This window comes from Lampetra planeri, chromosome 23 (assembly GCF_965212315.1).
Source record: "Lampetra planeri chromosome 23, kcLamPlan1.2.h2, whole genome shotgun sequence".
In the NCBI taxonomy this organism is placed as follows: domain Eukaryota; kingdom Metazoa; phylum Chordata; class Hyperoartia; order Petromyzontiformes; family Petromyzontidae; genus Lampetra; species Lampetra planeri.
The window spans coordinates 6,976,813-6,996,311 of record NC_136129.1 but is presented as its reverse complement, the minus strand read 5'-3'; the positions used below and the strand labels follow the sequence as shown (position 1 = coordinate 6,996,311).

Below are 19,499 nucleotides of genomic sequence, written 5' to 3'. Positions count from 1 at the left end.
AAATTTAATCTGGACAAATTGACCGAGGCACGGGATGCTGCAATGCAAAACTCTGACCTCCGTCAGAAGGCGAATGAGCGCCTCAGATTGAGTCGAGCGCACATACTGCAGTGGAAGCCGGGGGACAAGGCATGGTTGCACTGCCCCCAGGTGCCACTGGCAACCTCCTCTAAACTGGTGCGGCCGTGGCGGGGCCCTGTGGAAGTGGTGGAGGTGTTACGTCCGCAGTGCGTGCGCATAAAGTGGGGGAAGCGGAGATGGTTCGTGCACCCCTCTAGGTTGAAACCCTTCGCAGCGGTACACAATCCCACTTCACACGCGCGTGGCCAAACGTGTGGGGGGTCGGCCGACTCGCTGGGTCCGTCTCCGTCGCTCTCACCTAATGCCTTGCCGGCTGTGCCACCTTCAGGAGCATCGGGAGTGACGGGCTCACGCCCGATCACCCCTCCTGCGGATACCGAGGGTCACGCGGAGTCGGATGAATGCTCACCCCAAGACGGACAGTCGCCACCTGATGGTCCGCCACGCGGGGTTACCCCGTGCGAGGGTCCCGCTGCAAGGACGCGCGCTAAAATGCGCAAACTGTTGTGAGGCCGGAAAATGTGTACATAGCTGTTGTGTTTATTGGGTGTTGTGTGGGTGGTGTGTTCCCCGCTCCTCGGATGTACATATGTTGGGTTCACCGTGTGTTGTGTGTGCGTGGTGGGTTCCCTGCTGATTGTATATAGGCTGTTTTTTTTACGGAATTCGTATTTATTCGGGGGGGGGTGCGTCGGGTTGTTTCTCATCTTGTTGTTGCGTTCTTGTTCTGGTTCCTGTTATTGTTCAAAAATAGTGAGGCACACGCGCGGTCAGGGGGTGAAGGCACCTTTATTGTCAAATTTTTGTATGTTGGCAGCCGGGACGGCTGCATGCTATGCGGGGGGGAGTGATGTAGGGGTGTTAGAGAGAGAGCCCGTTATGCATGGCAGCCTATGGTAAACAAACACAGTAGGCGGGGCTACATGTGTGCACAAGCAGGTGCCCTCTGCGACGTCCGCGCCAGACACCCTGGGGGGTCGATTCGGTCGTTATGATCCCCCGGGGCCCCACCCCTCAGGGAGGGGTTGGGTATAAAAGGGGAATGTATCGAAGGGCTCGGGAGTGATGTTTAGCTAAAGAAGAGGAGGCGGAAGACGTCTGAGATAGAGCCCTGGACTCCCCCTGGTACGCCGTCCTTATCAGGACCGCGCAGGCTCGAGCCAGTGGCGTGGTACCAGAGCCAGAGCCAGTGCTGGTCTGGACTCTGGGTACCGGACCCGACTGACCAGTGTCGGGCCAAGATAGCCTCCCCTAGCCCATTAGTGGAGGACTCAGAGGCAGGCTAGGGTTAGCTAGAGAGGTGTGTCCTCAGATAGACGGGTGAGGGGGCCGATACCCCCTCAATTGTGTATGTCACAACGTTGGTGTTAAATAAACAAGTGTGCCTCCAACTCCGGTGTGAACGAGTCGTGAGCGTTACTACATATATAAGCGTGGGAACTTTAGTGAACAAATATTCACAGGTTGCTGCTCGTTGCTCTCATACATCTACGTCACCCGGTATATAGGAGATTGGGGGTTCGACTCCAACTCTGTGTCTGTATATTTGGAGTTTGAATGCTCTCTCCCCGTGGTCACGTGGATTTTTCTCCAGGTACTCCGGTGTTTCCCTCCAGATTTAGCAACATGCGTTTAAAGTATTTGGCTGCTGTACATTTCCACATGATGAGCCACTTTGTTGCGCTATCATTTGTGGCCAGGTTGCTTCTGAAAAGAGCTTCATAGCTCAGTGGGCCTTACCTGGTAAAATAATAAAAGATAGTTTCTAGTTTACATAAAGAGTCTCAGAAACTTCAGTAACCTGCACTGATTCTGCTTTAAACTATTTCAAGAACTCTTTCATATTTTTCTAAAATTCTACCAGCTAGGACGACGCTCTTCCCGACTCCTGCAGAGGCCATCTCAGTCCTTGGCTGTCCTACGCTGATACAGGGTCATGACCCTGAGCTTTCGAAGCATCTTCCACAACATCCTCTCGAAGTTCATGTCATGGTTGACATAGAAGATAAGCTGCTGGATTGGATCGAAGTAGTGGTCGGGAAAACTGTTGTAGTTGCTGGTGATGAATCCGTATGCAGAAACCTGCAATTGAAGACCCTAATTATGACTTGAATTAATTATTGGATATGCTATTAGCAGATCCAATTATCCATGCACTTTATTTTTGTATCCGTGCTAATAAATTCAAATACATAACAGGATGAATTTTTCATAACCTCTGAGTTTACCACTCTTATTTGAAGGTGAGCACGGATAACAGGATGCATTGTCTTATGGATAACAGGAAGATCCACAAATCAATTTGAGTAGGCAATAGGAGGGTGAATAATAATGTCAAAATGACTGTCGGTTCAATTCCCACATCACATGGACCCCAATGCAGAGAATTCTCAATGGGTGCAGTGGACAGTACTTCAAAATGGATATGTAAAATCCTATTTTATAATTTGGCAAATTCCGCTCTTGTCTGCTGGTTTAATTCCAATGTTTGACAATTATTTTTGCATATAGAGTACATTAATTATGGTCGCTTGAGTATTAGCAGGCACTGCAGTCTCCCTTGCAAACGAGATAATACATATTCTTGGTTCTTTCGGTAAAGTCACGTAGAAAGGTAATAATAAAATAATAAAAATAAAACAATAATATTCTCACGACGTTTCGATTGCAACACAAGCAATCATCACCAGGTGTGAAAACCACAGCAATAAAATATTTTATTTTATTATTTCTCTTCTACGTGACTTCACCGAACGAACCAAGAATATTAATCCCTGCAGTCACGAAAGCTTTAAATCGAGAAAAAATACATGTCCGTAACATCTCAAGTTAAAATAGGGGCATCAGTCTTTAATAGAGTCTACACCAAATTCCCTTCCTGTAATTAGACTACAGTTAGTTAAAGCTTAGAGCTTTACCAAGTAAGAAAAATCCTGAATATGCATGATTGTCCTCGAAAGTATTTAATTAGTGATAAGAACTGGACGTTCCTAATTCTAGATTTGAAGTTTTCGTGACTGCAACGATTCATACTCTTTGGGTTTTTTCGGTAAAGTCACGTAGGTAAAAATTTTAAATAAATAAAATCACGTTTCGGAGGCAACACAAGCTTCCGTCTGTATCAAGTGATACAGTAATTTTGCTGTGACGGTTCCACCTGAAGACGGAAGCTTGTGTTGCCTCCGAAACGTCGTGATTTAATTTATTTTTTTACCTACGTGACTTTACCGAAAAAACCAAAGAGAACGGACGTTCCTAGTCTGCAACGAGACAACAAAGCTCCATACCGGCTCTACCAGGGAGGGCACCAGCAACAATTTGATAAATGTGACCAGTGCGCTCAGGTTATTGTCCTGAACTAGCAACTAAACCTTCATATTATAGCAGGACCTGGATCAGGAAGCTCCTTTCACTGGAAATCCGAGCTGTTAGCCTGATGATGCTTGATGTATTCTTCAGCAAAAACGTCGTACCAATTTAAACAATTTTTTTTATTTATTTGAAACTAAAATGTAAACAAAAAGGTCATACCAATTTAAATATTGTGAAATTACTCTCCAAAAACAACACTTGGATGCTGAGGCAGTAATAAATGTTGCACGTTTGTTCACGTGGCACTTTTATTAATTGTCTGTGTCAGATAGAGGAGAGATTACGACGCACTCTTTCCATGACTTGACTCATAAAACCGTAATAATGAAGCTTTCAACCTTAAGGTGGAAAGCGTTGAAAAGGTCGTAAACGTGTGCTTGGTGATGCGGTGTTGGTAGGTGGGAACCAGCCTTAACCGCCGTACCTGATCGCAGGTGTGCAGGGCAGTGAGCAGAGCAATGGCTCCAGTACTTGGTCTGTAAAGTTCCTTGAATCGAGTTTGTAAAATTGTGGATGGGAGGAAGCTGTGGTCCATGGGCAGGGGTGTGCATGTTGTTCATAGTTAACATTAACAAACCACGCGACTTAATTAAAAGTAAGCCGTTGTGCGCTGGTGTTACGGTACACATTTTAACTGCACATGCAACTCCAACATATACATTCCATACATAACCACAGCTATAGAGCATAGCATACAATAAAACACGAGCGCACTTTGTGTATTCAAAAGTCATTAAATTAAGTTTTTAAACCCATTACTGTATCTTATTTATATCAATGTATCGCATTCATATTTATCGTCTGTGCCTTTTTACATTACTATACGTCGTGGATTTTTAGCTTTAAATTTAGATTTTTGTTTTTTATCTACGTGACTTTACCGAAATAACCAAGAATATGAATATTACGATACAGTTTTGCATTTCAAGATACATCTGGAAACTCATCACAATGTTTACATCACATACGGCTTTCAAAATCATCATGGGAAGGGCAACAGTGCTATAGTAGCAATCAATTCAACTTGTAACCCGCCACACAGTATTCGCTCACAGTCGAAGAGAGTGAAAGACAGAATGACTTTAGAGGCACAAGGAAGACCACATATACAAGCGGGAAAGCGCAGCCAGTGAGACGGCGCCAAACCCCCCCCCCTGATGCTCTGCGGTCCTCCATCTATTAAGATGTTATCAGCCAATTAATAAGCGGTGAGTCAGTAGCGCACTGCGCAATGGAGTTGATCGCGGACAGGAATTACACAGGAAGCTGATGTGGAGGGACACTTAGAAGCATTAGTCGAGAGTAAAGAGTGGTGGGGTGGAGTGGTAGCATTGTGCTATAAATCCAGTAAAAATTTTGTTCGATTCCCAGCCATGGCTAACATCAGTGGTAGGCGATATTTGAACTGGTCCAGGGTCCCCTCCCCCCTTCAATCTGCACTGATCAATGTGGAGTTGGGTAAAAAAAAAACATGTCCGACATGGCACAGGGAGGCCTTAAACAAACGGTCGATTGTCAAAGGGCTGCGATTAATATAAAAATAACATCCGTGCTACTGTAACGGGTGACGGAGTTGGAATGTTAACGAAGAAACCAGAATATGAACGCCTCGCATTTGAATACAGATGCGTGCAGTGGATTCGAGGTGTTTCATAGAATGGTGGGGCAAGCAACTTGGCAGTTCGGAATTGAACTGTGCAACAAAGTGCGATGGGTGTAATCAGGCAACGGAGGTTTCGACGAGCGGGACACGTGTGTAGGATGGAGGAGGGCAGATTGCCTAGACAGGTATTGGAGAGAACACCCAGAGGTCGTGAACCATGGGCAAAACCTAACGCCAGTTGGTGGGAGAGAGTAAGAGAGAGGACTTTGAGGGTCACTTGTTGACTTGACAGAAAATATGGGATCTGCGAGAAGGAGATGAGTGATGGCAAGGTGTGGTGTCATCATCAGCATTGGCCATGATTATGTTAAGACCCTAACTTACATTAAAATAATCTGTTAAATAAATATAATTGACCCCTTTTATGATTAAGAAGAAGAAGAGAGCCATACACTTACTTGTTTTTCAGGTATCGCAGAAAATCAGGATGGAGCATTTTAACTTTCTTTTTTACATCTTCTGTCCCAAAATACGTGGGAGGACTGCAAGAGTGAAAACACCGAGGTGTGAATTCTTTGTGAATATAAATTGCACAATGATCGTCCGGCGACAGACATAATGCGAGGCTCTGGCACCCGATAAAGACAACTGCAGCAAGCCACGGGACATTTCACCCAATAATTGCATTCTCTGATCCAGGTCTGAGGTGTAGCAAAGTCACATCTTAAATAGTAATTTCCAATAAGGAGCAATAGGACAGGTAATCCAAGAACAAAATTGACACCGATAAACCACGGAAGATATACATGTATACGTGACACGAAAACCATTATAGGCTGTGTTAGGCCAGATATCAACACGGTTTGTTGGTCATATATAAGATTTACTTTTATTGGAGCTCTTGAGCATGACAGGAATGGTCGTGGCCTATGGCCCAACTTAAAGGGTGCAAATTCTCTGCGTGTAATTGCGTTGCATTCTTTGAAGGTTGTACAGGTATGTAATGATGATCAACAGTGATTCTTGAGTCAGTGAGAGCTCATCGTCGTGTGGAAGAATCGCTTACGGAGAGAGTCTATTTGTATATTCGCTGTTTTAGCAACCTGTTTGCTGGTGCTAAGGTCAGGGGTCGGTGGTAACCTGTAGCTCTGGAGCTGCATGCGACGCTTGAAGGATTGCTCCGTGATGTTATTTACATACAATTGCGACTCTTGATGAGTTTTTTTACTGAATTCGCAAAAAAGTTCTCATCTTGTTATGTTGGTTGCTGACCCCTGTTCTAGGTGGACAACCAAGGCGAGTGGGTTATTTACATTTATAAAGATAGATTAATGTTGTTTTCTTATAGAACACATCCACGCTGTCGCAGAGGAAAAACATTCTGTCATGTTACATGTTTACATCCGTGTTGCCATCAGAAACCATGCGACCCCCCCCCCCCACATCTAGCCAATCAGAGAAAAAATATATAGATCTAAAGTGACTTTATTACAGAGTAAGGAGCTCGCGAACCACACGCGAACTTGAATTCCTCTTTGTTGCGGTCCGTGTGGAATGGAAAAACCCACGGTTAACAATGACAGTGTAAAGTTGCACTGTTTAACTACAGATTTAATGTACTGGGCTGACTCTACTTATTGTATTGAAGTGGAACTCAAGCAAATATTTACCTTCAGCCTATAGAACAACACTTTTCCTAAAACTAACGCGATCATATATCACGGCGACCTTCATAAGCGGCGGAGCTTTCACCTCCAAGCATTGAAACTCTGGTTAAACATGCCAGTATTGACGCCAGCCTCAACCGGACTAAGTGACCGAGGTCAAAATGCGAGAACCCATTTAAACCTACGGCGAGCCAAAGTCACGTGAGGCCAAAAGGACATGCAGTATCTTGTACCTAAATTTCGATATAAAGCTTTCGTGACTGCAGGGATTCATCTTCTTGGTTCTTTCGGTAAAGTCACGTAGAAGGGAGATAATAAAATAATAAAATAAAACATAATAAAATAATACAATTCTCACGACGTTTCGGTCAGCGTCTTTCCGACAGACCTGTTCTTCACCTGAGGACGGCTGCTCGCGTTGTGGCCGAAACGTCGTGAGAATTATTTTATTATGTTTAATTTTTATTATTTCGCTACAAGTTCAGCACATCGATCTGCTATCCCAACAAAAACTCCATTATGGATAATTTATTTCTAGATTTGAAGCTTTCGTGACTGCAAGGATTCATACTCTTAGTTCTTTCGGTAAAGTCACGTAGGTAAAAAATGAAATAAAAATTTATAAAAAATCTACATTACAAAGGCTCAGTTCCAGCAGCAGTACTGACCATCTCACAACTCCTCCTCTCCCGCGGCCCTTCCTGGCTGTGACAGTTTCACCTGAAGACGGAAGCTTGTGTTGCCTCCAAAACGTCGTGATTTTATTGTTTTTATTTTTTTATTAATTTTAATTTCATTTTTTACCTACGTCACTTTACCGAAAGAACTAAGAGTACTGTATTATGGATCATGTTGGTCGTGAAAGCCAACGTGTTCAACTGGATGGAGGGCTCTGTTGGCATGGTTCAGATGTGCCAGCGTAAAAAATTAACCCGTAAAAACAAAGTTTTTCACTATAAATCCTTTATATGCGTGGCATCGGGGCGGCTAGAGTCCTCTCGTCCTCTGGCTTGAGATGGCTGCCACCTATGGGTCAGATGATTGTCTGGCAGCATTAAGCAATTGGGAATTAAATATTTATTTATTTTTCCCTAAACCGTGTAAAATTTTGGAAACATTTTTTCACGAAAATGCATTGTCACGCACAACGAGTCTGTGTGCAAAATGTCAGCTCGATTGGAGCACGGGAAGTGGGTTAAAAACGACCGAAAGATTTGCACGGTCCTAAGCAAGCAAGCAAGCACGCAAGTGAACTTAATATAAAGGATTTAAAAATTAGAGTAGTCGCAGCAGTGTCGTGATCCACCCACCTCTGGTATTTCTTAGGGCCCTTGGACACGCTCACACCCTTCACAGCGGCCGTCACCATGTAATAATCCTGATGCCCGCACGGCACAAACACGTACCTGGTTTCCTGAGGAACACAGATCGGGGGTTGGCACAGAGAGTTTGGGGGCTCAGAATCAAGTTATATCGTTGAAAGCAGATGAGGACTCGATAGACCACAATATAAGATCTCATTTGCAAAATCACAGATGAAATGCAGCGATCAAACAAAACATAAATCAGGGCCAAAAGCAACTGTATCACGTGAGATATAGAAAATACGATGCAGAAATAAATGTATATTAAAGAATGATCATAGTACAATTAAATGATCATAGTACAATTACATTTAAGTTAGAGACCACACTGTTTAATGTTTGTGTAACTGAAATATAAATGTACGTTCTAGTGTAAATCGGCTCGGGCGGATTATTTTTATACTGAACCATCGTACAATTACATTTAAGCTACAGAAACTTTCAATACGTATGCACTAATGTGTAAACAAACAAGCATATACATTTACACATAGGCTTTATATATAATGTTATCTTGATAGAATTTATATTGCGCCTTGTTCAAAGCGCCTTACACAAAAACACATTCCTGCGGAGGGAGCTGGTAGGAACGTTGGGTTGCTCGGTCAATGGCCAGGGTCAACGACAGCGTGGTGTATTCCGCAAATATGCCCGACTGTGAGGGCGGGCACAAGCCGGCGTGAGTAGGTTAAACGTTGAGTTTTATAAGGGCACCACGGGGTGACCAGCCCCTCCCCACCAAGCCCCACCCCTCCCACCCCCCACCCTGCCCCACTTTCCCCACCCAGTCCCTCCCCACCCTCCCCACCCAGCCCCTCCCTGCACAACGGACACAATAATCCCATGTGGGCTGGTGTAACCTGGCGGTTCCTACCAGTATCAACATATTAATGTAATGGTGGAGATGAGATGAATGAAATTGATAAGAGGAAACAATGGGCAATTCGGTGATGCGCGAATTCAGTAAAAGCGAAATTTATGACAGGAAATGATGAATGGATTGAATGAATGGGGCATGAGTAAAAGCCACGTAATGAAATTATGAAGAGAGAACAGTAACGGTGGCGGTTATGAGGGGGGTACTAAGGGGTCGTGGGGTAAACTTGGGAGCAAAAACTCACTGATTATAATCAGATTGTTTCATTTATCTCCACCATTGCCGAACCGAGCTTGGGCTGGACCCCCTGTGGAAACGAGCTTCGTAACTCATCGGACTCTTTCAGCTGAACCATTTCCCATTCCGATGATGTACGTGAGAGTTACGATGACGACGGAGAGTTTTTCCTCCGATTCCGGAAGAAATCAGAAGTAAGAGGCCTTGCGGGAGAGAGCGTGGCACAGTTTGGCACCGGCTATCATAAAGTGCGGTCGTGTCGTCACAGTTCTCTGCGATGAGTACAATGTCCTTAAAAGCAGCGTGCTACGCCTCTATAAATAAAATTAGTGCTAACCACTTATGCATTCCGAGATTCAGCGATAAGCGGGACCCCCACCCTGCAACTTGCGGATGTCTCGGAACGGGAAAGGGTTAAATAAGATGTCTGATATTCTTAGGTTTTTTCAGTAAAGTCACGTAGGTAAAAAATTCAAATTAATAAAAGTAAAATAAAATAAAAATCACGACGTTTCGGAGGCAACACAAGCTTCCGTCTGATGTCTATTGCCCTGTAAATCGCTCACGTGCATGAAGCGGGCGACTGTGTGGCCAGGAGGGGGGAAGAGTTACCTTTGACCACGGCGGGTGTTTGAACCCGAAATGCTTGTATGCGGCCATCGAGTTTGCCAAGGTGTTTGTCGAAAAAAAGTAGAACGAGGTTCTTGTTCCGACGTCTTTTTCAAAATTAGCTGTTATGGCGCCGTTCACCCTGATGCACACACACACACACAGTCACCCGGACGCATCGTGCACGCAGCAGTACAACGCCGCGTACCCGACTCGCAGCGGACGCACGCACAGGCGGATGTCGTGCAAAGGCCAGGGGTTTTGAAGATGGAAACAGAATGATCCGTACAACCGTCCACAAATTCTGCATTGGGTGCGGGCGGTTAATTCGATATCCGTTGGTCGGAAATGTGAACTTGTACCGTACGACTCATGATCATCCGCTGGTGGCACAATAAAAGGGTACGTTAAAATAAAATGTCTTACATGCACGCTGCTAGTCTTCTAAGTGCCCAATTACTTCAAGAAACAATTTAAAAAAATACAATGGTGCATTCCCTGTCTTCAACCACATTCTATGTAGGTAAACATTTAATAGCCTAGTTTATGTGCACTTTGTATTGTGTGTGTTTTTGTATTACCCATTTACTCTTTCATTGAGGCCTTAGTTTTTGTGAGTTTGGATCACTGCATGGATTTTCACGGAGTCGAAGCTCACTTCGTCGTTTGCAGAGGGCTTCTGTTTTATCACGGTTGCTGAGCACAGGCCCAAAGGCTCAGCGCATTGAGCAACAAGCAACAAACAGCACCATTGGAATATCTTAACAATAAAAAAATATATATATATAACAGCAAAGCCCCGCGTGTTTGTGTGTCTGTTCAAAGGTGGTCATTCAAAGGTGGTCATTCAAAGCTGGTCAGGCGTGGTGCTGGCCACCCACCCCCCGTCGTGTACCGTGCTGGCCTTTATAGGTGCTCACTAACAGCACTTGCCCCAAAAGTCTGTTGAGGCTATATGGAGGGGATCTTTGTCCGTTCAAGAGCACCACGCGGAGACCGATGAGCCCTGCCGACAGTACCTCTTGATTGACTGCCGCTGACCACCGATCGCGTTCGCGTGCGCCGATCGGTTCACAGTTCATATGATTGCTTTTTTCATTGCTTTCATGGCTTTATTTTGGTGATTTCGAAAAGTGTATTGGTTTAGCCATGTTTGTTTGTTGTAGTACAGAGATAGACTGATTGCCTTAATCTAAATTGTCTTATGGTTGTTGTTGTTGTTTGACTTGCATCCCACTGGGATTTTTGCAGACAGCGTTGGTGTACGGTGTTTTTTTCTGCGATATTTTGCTGTCTTTTCTTGGATTTTCTGTTTGCACTTAGTCACATGTTTTTGTTGCGGTTGCACCCGATTCAAGAGCCGAATGGCTCACAGGGCTATACCTAATAAATGAACTTGAACCGTTGCTCGAGATTGAACTGGATCCGACCGTCGATCCAATGAATTCCATAGAAACAATTACCGATCAACGATCAACGACCCTAACCGCGACGACGCTCGAACATCGCTCACAGCGGCTCCTACCTGAACACGTGGTCATGAGCGTCGATCTCCTCGCCCTTGCCCGAGCCGGCAAGGATGCCTCCGTTCCCCACGACGGCGCAGCGCACGCACGCCGTCGGCCCGCGTTCTCGCGTCGTCACGTCGAACATCTCACGGTGCTCGGGCCGCCCCAGGGCCTCCTTTGCCTCCTCCAAGTCTGCGTGATCGAAACGGGCGGGGGGGGGGGGAAGCAGGCGAGACGGCGGCCATATATAGTTGACCTTTCGATTTAAAGCTTTCGTGACTGCAGGGATTCATCTTCTTGGTTCTTTCGGTAAAGTCACGTAGAAGGGAAATAATAAAAGAATAAAAATAAAATTTATTTTATTATGTTAACTTTTTATTATTTTATTATTTCCCTTCTACGTGACTTTACCGAAAGAACCAAGAAGATAGTTGACCTTGTTTTAAAGGTCACGCTGTATAGCCCACCGTGCTAAATCGTGCACCTCCGATTAGCACGATGGTTGGCTATGTACGGTGCGAAAGAAGTTCAACATACGTACGTGCGAAGGGGGCAGCGTACGAAAACTCAGGGTGGGCACAACACGGTCAGTGTTCCAGCCCCCGAAGCTAGGGGGCTGGAAGGTGGTACAGCTGGCACCAGAAATATAACTATATTTATTAAACAGGAATGATGCGTTGGCTGGGTGGCTCAGAGGTCAGATCGCTGAACTTGGCACCGCTCAGAACCTGGGTTTGAATTTGGCGTTTTTAGCCGACAGTGAACTCAAAAGTATCGCGAGTTGGTGCTCTCAGGCCGGTCACCAATGACTGCACACAAACAAAAACGCCATCATGTTAAGTACATTTTTAACACCGAGAATTCGAAAAAAGATCAGATTGCCAGGTGACAAACAGTCCTGTGTAACATCGCATATGGGAAAGTACTTCATCCCATAGAATATCACTTGAAGGGCTCAGAGAAGTCGTTCTGTGGTAGCTACTCCGGCTGGCAATTGTCTAACGTGGGAGCGATGCCCCCCCCACCCCTCAACCTCTCTCTGAGAGTCCTGATCGGGCAACGTCTTCTCACGACACGACGGCGACAGCGCAAATGGAAGGAGAGAAAGAAAAAAAACCGACGAAACAATCAACGCAACAGACGAAACATTTGCAACGGCTCGCTCTTACCAGTCCAGTTCATCCCTTTCCAGCCGTAGGGAGTGCGGTAATTGCTCAGGCGCTCGAATTCACCGGCGGTGATGTGGTCGCTCCACAGAAGCACGGGAAGGTCGAATCGGAATACGGACTTGAGGGTTTGGTCTGCAGCAGTCACCCCGCGCAGGCTGCGTCCGCAGTTCTAAGTCAATAAAATCCACAATAGGTTACGCTGGCATCCACAAGGGAGATAGTATCTGAATAAGGGCTAAGAGAGAGCACCTTTTATCCACACCACAGTGGAGGGGGGGGGTGGAGATTCTCCTTTCTGTATTACACTTTCAATAGTGCTGTTTGTTGCTGGCCACGTGGCGTTCTGGGCTTATAGGCCTATGCTCAGCAACTGTATTGAAAAAATGAATCCTTAACTTGAACGGAGTCTCATGACTCCTCTGCAAGAGGGTCTCGCTTCGAAGGTTTATCCAATTTCCGAATTGAGCTTTTTTTTCTTCCATGCCGGTGTCCTAATGCACATTGTGATGTTGGCATGATCCACCAACTTCCAAGCCATGAACTCTGAGATGCACCTCCAGTCACTGTACGCACGTGACAATACACAGCGCGTAGTACCCACAATCAACCAAGACAGTGCAGAGTGCATTTTGCACGATGTTGCTGTACTGCTCCCGACTCTTGCTGGATCTCAGAAGCTAAGCAGGTTCGAGCCTGGATAAGTGCTGGGATGGGTTACCACCATGCGCAAAACACGGGTGGCATAAGGAGCTGTGGGGGCAACGGTGTGGTCAGTAAAGAGCGGTGCATCTACGTCCCTCACCTTCACCAGCCTGCGCTGGCCACCGTGGTCAAGTACAATCCCCCATCTCATGACTGACACGGTGTGGGGAGGCCCTCATCCAGCAGTGGATTGACCAGCGGCCTGTACTGACGCTTGCTCTCGGCTGCTGGCTCCTTTGCACTCGAACCCGTTATTCATGGCCGTGGTCGTCAGCGATCACGCATTGACGCGTGTAGTCCGTAACTCTTTCCAATATCGTTTGACCTCGGAGGTATTCAATTAGCGGTCGTAATAATAAAAATGTTACGTTCCAAGCTGCGTTGTGACGTGTGACATGATGTGTGACAACACGATGCACCGGTAAAATACATCTTTGTCTTGAAAGGGAAACGCTTTTAGTGCAAATTTTTTGTCGTCAATTTTCTGAACTTTTCTTTGATCAATTCGACCGGCTTTCTCTAGGGTACGTCTCCAATAATAACAACAACAACAACGCAACTACATGACACTTCGCCTTCCTTACAAATCCTTCTGTCTTCCATCATCACGATAGCTGTCGCGTCCCCGTTACCATCATTCCTCACCCCTCACCACCCAACCTCAAGTCACGGCCGGCGTTGCGGAGGGAATCCGACCGGCAGCAAGCTCCGCACGGCGTAGCCGCCGTGACGACCGCCCCTCCTCGTTAGCCGGCGAGCTCACCGCCGCGAATTTGTTCGCCTCCAGACGGTAATCGTCGTCGTCGTCGCCGCTCTTCCCCTTCGCGCGGAGCCACTCCTTGACAGTCGAGTCGACGCTCTCGCCGCGGTCCGGGTCCCACGCCGTCGGGGTCGTCGCCGCCGCCGCCGTCGCCGCCGCCGCGGGCTCCGCGGTTGAGGGGGCAACCGCCGCCGCCGCCGGCGCGTCCGTGCCCGTTGGTTTTGGCGGGAGAATCCGACCCCAGGTCACGAGGGGCGCCAGGTAACAACTGCGTCGTGGAAAAAAACATCGTTTGTGAGGAGCGAGTCAACGAGACGACGCCGCGCGTCTTCAAAACGCAGCCTTCGGGTTGGAAGAACGTGAGACGGGCGTTGCGATGTGAACCCGATAAATACTCTTTGGTTCTTTCGGTAAAGTCACGTAGTTGGAAATAAAATAAAAGAAATCTCGACGTTTCGATCGCAACACAAGCGGTCGTCATCAGGTAAAGGAGTCAGCCTCTAAAGGCAAACTGTTTATAAGGGATTTGGGGATGAGCGTAGCCCAAGTGCACCACCAACAACAGCAGAAGCACGAGCGGTGCACGAGTGCCAATGCAGCAACAATGCCAATGCAGCAGCAATGCCAATGCAGCAGCAATGCCAATGCAGCAGCAATGCCAATGCAGCAGCAATGCCAATGCAGCAGCAATGCCAATGCAGCAGCAATGCCAATGCAGCAGCAATGCCAATGCAGCAGCAATGCCAATGCAGCAGCAATGCCAATGCAGCAACAATGCCAATGCAGCAGCAATGCCAATGCAGCAGCAATGCCAATGCAGCAGCAATGCCAATGCAGCAACAATGCCAATGCAGCAGCAATGCCAATGCAGCAGCAATGCCAATGTAGCAGCAATGCCAATGCAGCAGCAATGCCAATGCAGCAGCAATGCCAATGCAGCAGCAATGCCAATGCAGCAGCAATGCCAATGCAGCAACAATGCCAATGCAGCAACAATGCCAATGCAGCAACAATGCCAATGCAGCAACAATGCCAATGCAGCAACAATGCCAATGCAGCAGCAATGCCAATGCAGCAACAATGCCAATGCAGCAGCAATGCCAATGCAGCAGCAATGCCAATGCAGCAGCAATGCCAATGCAGCAGCAATGCCAATGCAGCAACAATGCCAATGCAGCAACAATGCCAATGCAGCAGCAATGCCAATGCAGCAGCAATGCCAATGCAGCAACAATGCCAATGCAGCAGCAATGCCAATGCAGCAGCAATGCCAATGCAGCAGCAATGCCAATGCAGCAGCAATGCCAATGCAGCAACAATGCCAATGCAGCAACAATGCCAATGCAGCAGCAATGCCAATGCAGCAGCAATGCCAATGTAGCAGCAATGCCAATACAGCAGCAATGCCAATGCAGCAGCAATGTCAAACGCTGGGGATGCGAGGGGGGGGGGAATTAACTCGGAAAAACAGACTAATACCCGGCAGATATGATGGAACAACCATAAACTGTTAAGGTTTTACCTGGTTAATTACATCCTTCCAATGATTTCTCAATTTGTATCCAGCTTCTCGGTTGAAGTTATGTCTATCTATGTTCATATATCTGGATGGCTTCATGAACAAACCTTTGAAAGTAGCCCCTAGGTTTGCCGAGAACCTTGGTCTCGGAAAAAACAATATCATGCGAGCCCACAGCGTGAAAACAATGGTCAGCCACGGCAGAGGTATTGGTTCTGCCGTGTTTCAGATCTGCCTTGTGTTCGCGAACAACCGGATAAATATTCGGCGTGCAACAATCCACCAGCTCATCGATTACGATCGCCAAGATCACCGATCACGATGAGCGCGCATCGAATCTCTCGGGTGAGAATCAATTGTTTATATCCTGCGCAAATGAATATATTCCGGACGCTACATTGAGTCCAATGCTGCGAACAAAACTGTTCAAAGGAGACGGAAAAAAAAGAAAAACACTCCAATGGAGATGGTTAAAAAGGAGACGAGATCAACGATTTATGAATTTTGGCGGTGGGGGGGGCGTGGGGGCTGGTGGAGGGCATTGAAGTTGACACGAGAGCACATGGCGATCCATCTCTAGACACTCCACCGATGTCCAATGTACGCCGCGTACTTTGTACTTAACAAAGTGACTTAATGCTGGGAAAGTGAAGGCCCCTCCGTCGAAATAGTTGATGACTTTGTTCATATTGGTGGGAGACGTAAAGGGCTCTCAAATGCAATGTCGTTTAAGGGGCCGTCCATAAATGACGTCACGCGATTTTGGACGATTTTTTACCCCCCCCCCCTCGTCACACGGCGTCACAAAAAGTCAGACCCCCCCCTCAAATATGACGTCACAAAGCTCTGCCCCCCCCCCCTCCCAAATAAAACATGCTTCAAATCGCTTTAAACTATTGTCATTGTAGTGCGTATTTAATGTGCCGCTGCACTCTGATGTTGTAGGAGAAAACATTTATTAAAAAGTATATTTAATTAAGTAGAACGTGTTGTTTATATTTATTTAAAGTTGCGCATTTTGATGTGATGTCTCATTTCTCAAACCTCCCCTTGTCACACATCGTCACAAATGTCTGACCCCCCCCCCCCCCCTAGGTGCGTGACGTCATTTATAGCCCCATGTGGGGCTATCTGTAAACGGATCATCCTGTATATGGGACAAAAATGCATGCAGTGAAGCATTTCACATGCATCATGCTCTATTAGAAAAACAAAGTTTTGCTGGCTGGCTCCATTTCCAGTGTGGTGAAGTATCATCAAATAAACCCCACGTCTGAGAAGGTACGGGGAGCATTCATCCAGTAATGTATTGGCAAAGGGCTGTACGTCACCGTAGCTGTGTTAAGTACATACGTTTCGCTGTGTTTATTTTTCCCATACATTTCACTGCGACCATTGCTATTATCTTCGTTGAGTTGTTACAGCTTGGTATGCTGCTTTTTGTTCCATGGTGATGGTTCTCACTTTGTTACCAGGATGACAGTTAAACAAAAGCCGTAAACATTTTCAATGGGCTCTCACCTGGTCTATCAATCAATAGTGTCAACGCAAATTGCCCTTCTCATTGCCCACACCACGTATGCAATAGCATAAGCAATGTAGGGGAGTCAGACAAGGCGAAACGCTTTAGCTAAAGTTATATTTCACGTTTCACGCCATACACAGAAGATGTACGCAGTGTTCAATTGCCGCGTGTCGGTGTGTCACAGATGAGAGGCGGTGGTGCGAGTGGTTCGCTTTCCCCTACTCAGATTCCAGCCCACTGAGTTCCATTCCTGGCCAAGGATATTTACATCGGTGGCACGGGGGGAACGTGACGCCGCTCACGTCCTCCGTTGGGTCAAACAGCGCGTAAACGGGTGCCTGGTGCGTTGTGCGGTGGGGACTCAAACCACGTGTGGCCCATATTCTTAGTTCTTTCGGTAAAGTCACGTAGAAGGGTAATAATTAAATAATATAAACATAAATCAATAAAAATTCTCACGACGTTTCGACTGCAACACAAGCAATCATCATCAGGTGTGAAATCCACGGCAACAAAACCACGTGTGGCCCGCCAACGGTGTTCGAAATCCGCAGTCGGCCCTCTCGCCGAGGGAGAGGTTTTCGCACCCCCGTGGTGTGAACTCACCGTGATCGTGCCACCCACTCGCTGTGCCCTCGTCCGCAGGACTCGGTCCAGCTCTGGTCCTGCGCGATGTAGAACACCAGCAGCAGCAGCACGAGCACGCACACCACCACGAAGGCACGCAGCCACGCGTTCCTCATCACGGTTGCGGCCCGACCCGTGGTGGATGGCGCGTCCTTCACAAGGACCAAGAGAGCGTTCGACGTCGGCGCAGACATCACAGGCGGCGTGAACTTCCCCGCTCCCGGGTCCGCTCTAACGGACACGTCCGCTGTAGACGAACTCTGCACGGTGGATATTTGGTGCTGCTGCTGCTGATGCTGTCACGTCCGTGAAGATGTGACAGCCAGCTGGATCAGCGGTAGAGCGGGCGGGCTCGCATTCAGAAAGTTATACGAGTTCAAATCCCGGTTGGGGGGTTGACTCAGCCCGTTATCCGTACAGAGGTCACTACCGTGAGTACCACTTTGTTGGGAACTCAACAGATTCAGTTCAGTTCATCTATTAGGAAGAGCCCTGTGAGCCATTCGGCTCTTGAATCGGGTGCAACCGCAACAAACAAAAACATGCACAAGAAACATCTTAAAGTGACTACACGCAACAGAAAAATCCAGGAAAAAACAGCAAAGTCTTCCAGAAAAAGGTGGATGTTTAATGAATAGACTTGCCCCGGCCAGAGGAATGTAGAATTTACAGCATTGCTTCAGAGCTATAAACAGGATATGAACACCATCGCAATGCTCATTTGAGCAGCCTATATATGTGACTTTTGACAGGTGCTGTATAAAGTAATTACTTCATGCTGTCATATTAACCAAGAACAATTTAATTGGAAATTAAAACGGAACTATTTTTGTTCCATTAGTAGAGAAAAAAAGACAATTTTAACATCCGCTAGAATTATAAAACTTTGAGCAACGACGAGGCTTTAATATTCAAGATAAAAACATGTGTTTTTTTATGAAAGACAATCCATACAAACGAAACAACAGAACATTGCATTTACGTGTTAGTCTCAGGTACGCGTACTTCGTACAAATAACTACTCCAGTGGCTAGCTCTCATAAACCCAACACACACTCGCTCACTCATATATCTTGCACCCTCACCTTTTACTGTATTTTTCGAAACGTGAAGAACCTAACACGGTACTCTTCGAAAGAAAGCGATGACTGGACGGGGATCCCTTTGACGTCGGTTTTGCAGCATTCCGTAGTAACAAAAAAAAACTGGCCACAAATTCTTTCCAATTCAATTATCGCTATTCAACTGAACACCTATCACAAGCCTCGCTTTGAATGCGTTGTTGCCAGTGGAGGTGCGTCGTGTGTGCGGGCACTGCTGACGAAGGTTGTATTGAGTCACCTGTAGACGCCATTCATATAAGGCGGGTACAAAGTTCATTGTGCAATAGATCAGTGTGTCCTTATTTACATTTCTGTATCACATTCATTTGACTGTACACTGTTAACTCGTTACAAAACCAAACCCAACTTAATGTCGCATTCATTGTGTTTATAACGACACCTGTTTCTTTACCTGATGGTAGTAATTTGAAAATGAACATTCAAAGCCACTAGTTACCTCTAAACACAAAGTCTTACCTCTGAAGATCTTTAAAGACAAACGTCTTCATAGGTAACTGTTCAATACCTGGGATAATTATTCACCAGAATGAAAATTCATTCAGACGCTGTCTTCCCGACAGACCTGTTCTTCACCTGAGGACGGCTGCTTGCGTTGTGGCCGAAACGTCGTGAGAATTATTTTATTATGTTTTATTTTTATTATTTTATTATTTCCCTTCTACGTGACTTTACCGAAAGAACCAAGAAGATGAATCCCTGCAGTCACGAAAGCTTTAAATCGAAATTCACCAGTCTGTTAGGCTATGCGCTCACCT

At 46.4% G+C, this 19,499-nt stretch overlaps 1 protein-coding gene across 1 annotated transcript; it reads right to left on the bottom strand.

Annotated features, from left to right (window-relative positions):
• Nucleotides 1-1,510: 1,510 nt before the first annotated feature.
• On the bottom strand, nt 1,511-19,002 carry LOC144726369 (alpha-N-acetylgalactosaminide alpha-2,6-sialyltransferase 2-like). Its single transcript, XM_078605013.1, has 10 exons — nt 18,706-19,002; nt 17,600-17,772; nt 13,953-14,217; nt 12,488-12,656; nt 11,336-11,510; nt 9,814-9,952; nt 8,034-8,137; nt 5,515-5,598; nt 3,878-3,977; nt 1,511-2,163 (listed from the first exon to the last, which is right to left on the bottom strand). The coding sequence occupies exons 2-10, from the start codon at nt 17,734-17,736 to the stop codon at nt 1,984-1,986; spliced, it is 1,353 nt and encodes a 450-aa protein (XP_078461139.1). The 5' UTR covers nt 17,737-17,772; nt 18,706-19,002; the 3' UTR covers nt 1,511-1,983.
• Nucleotides 19,003-19,499: the final 497 nt, after the last annotated feature.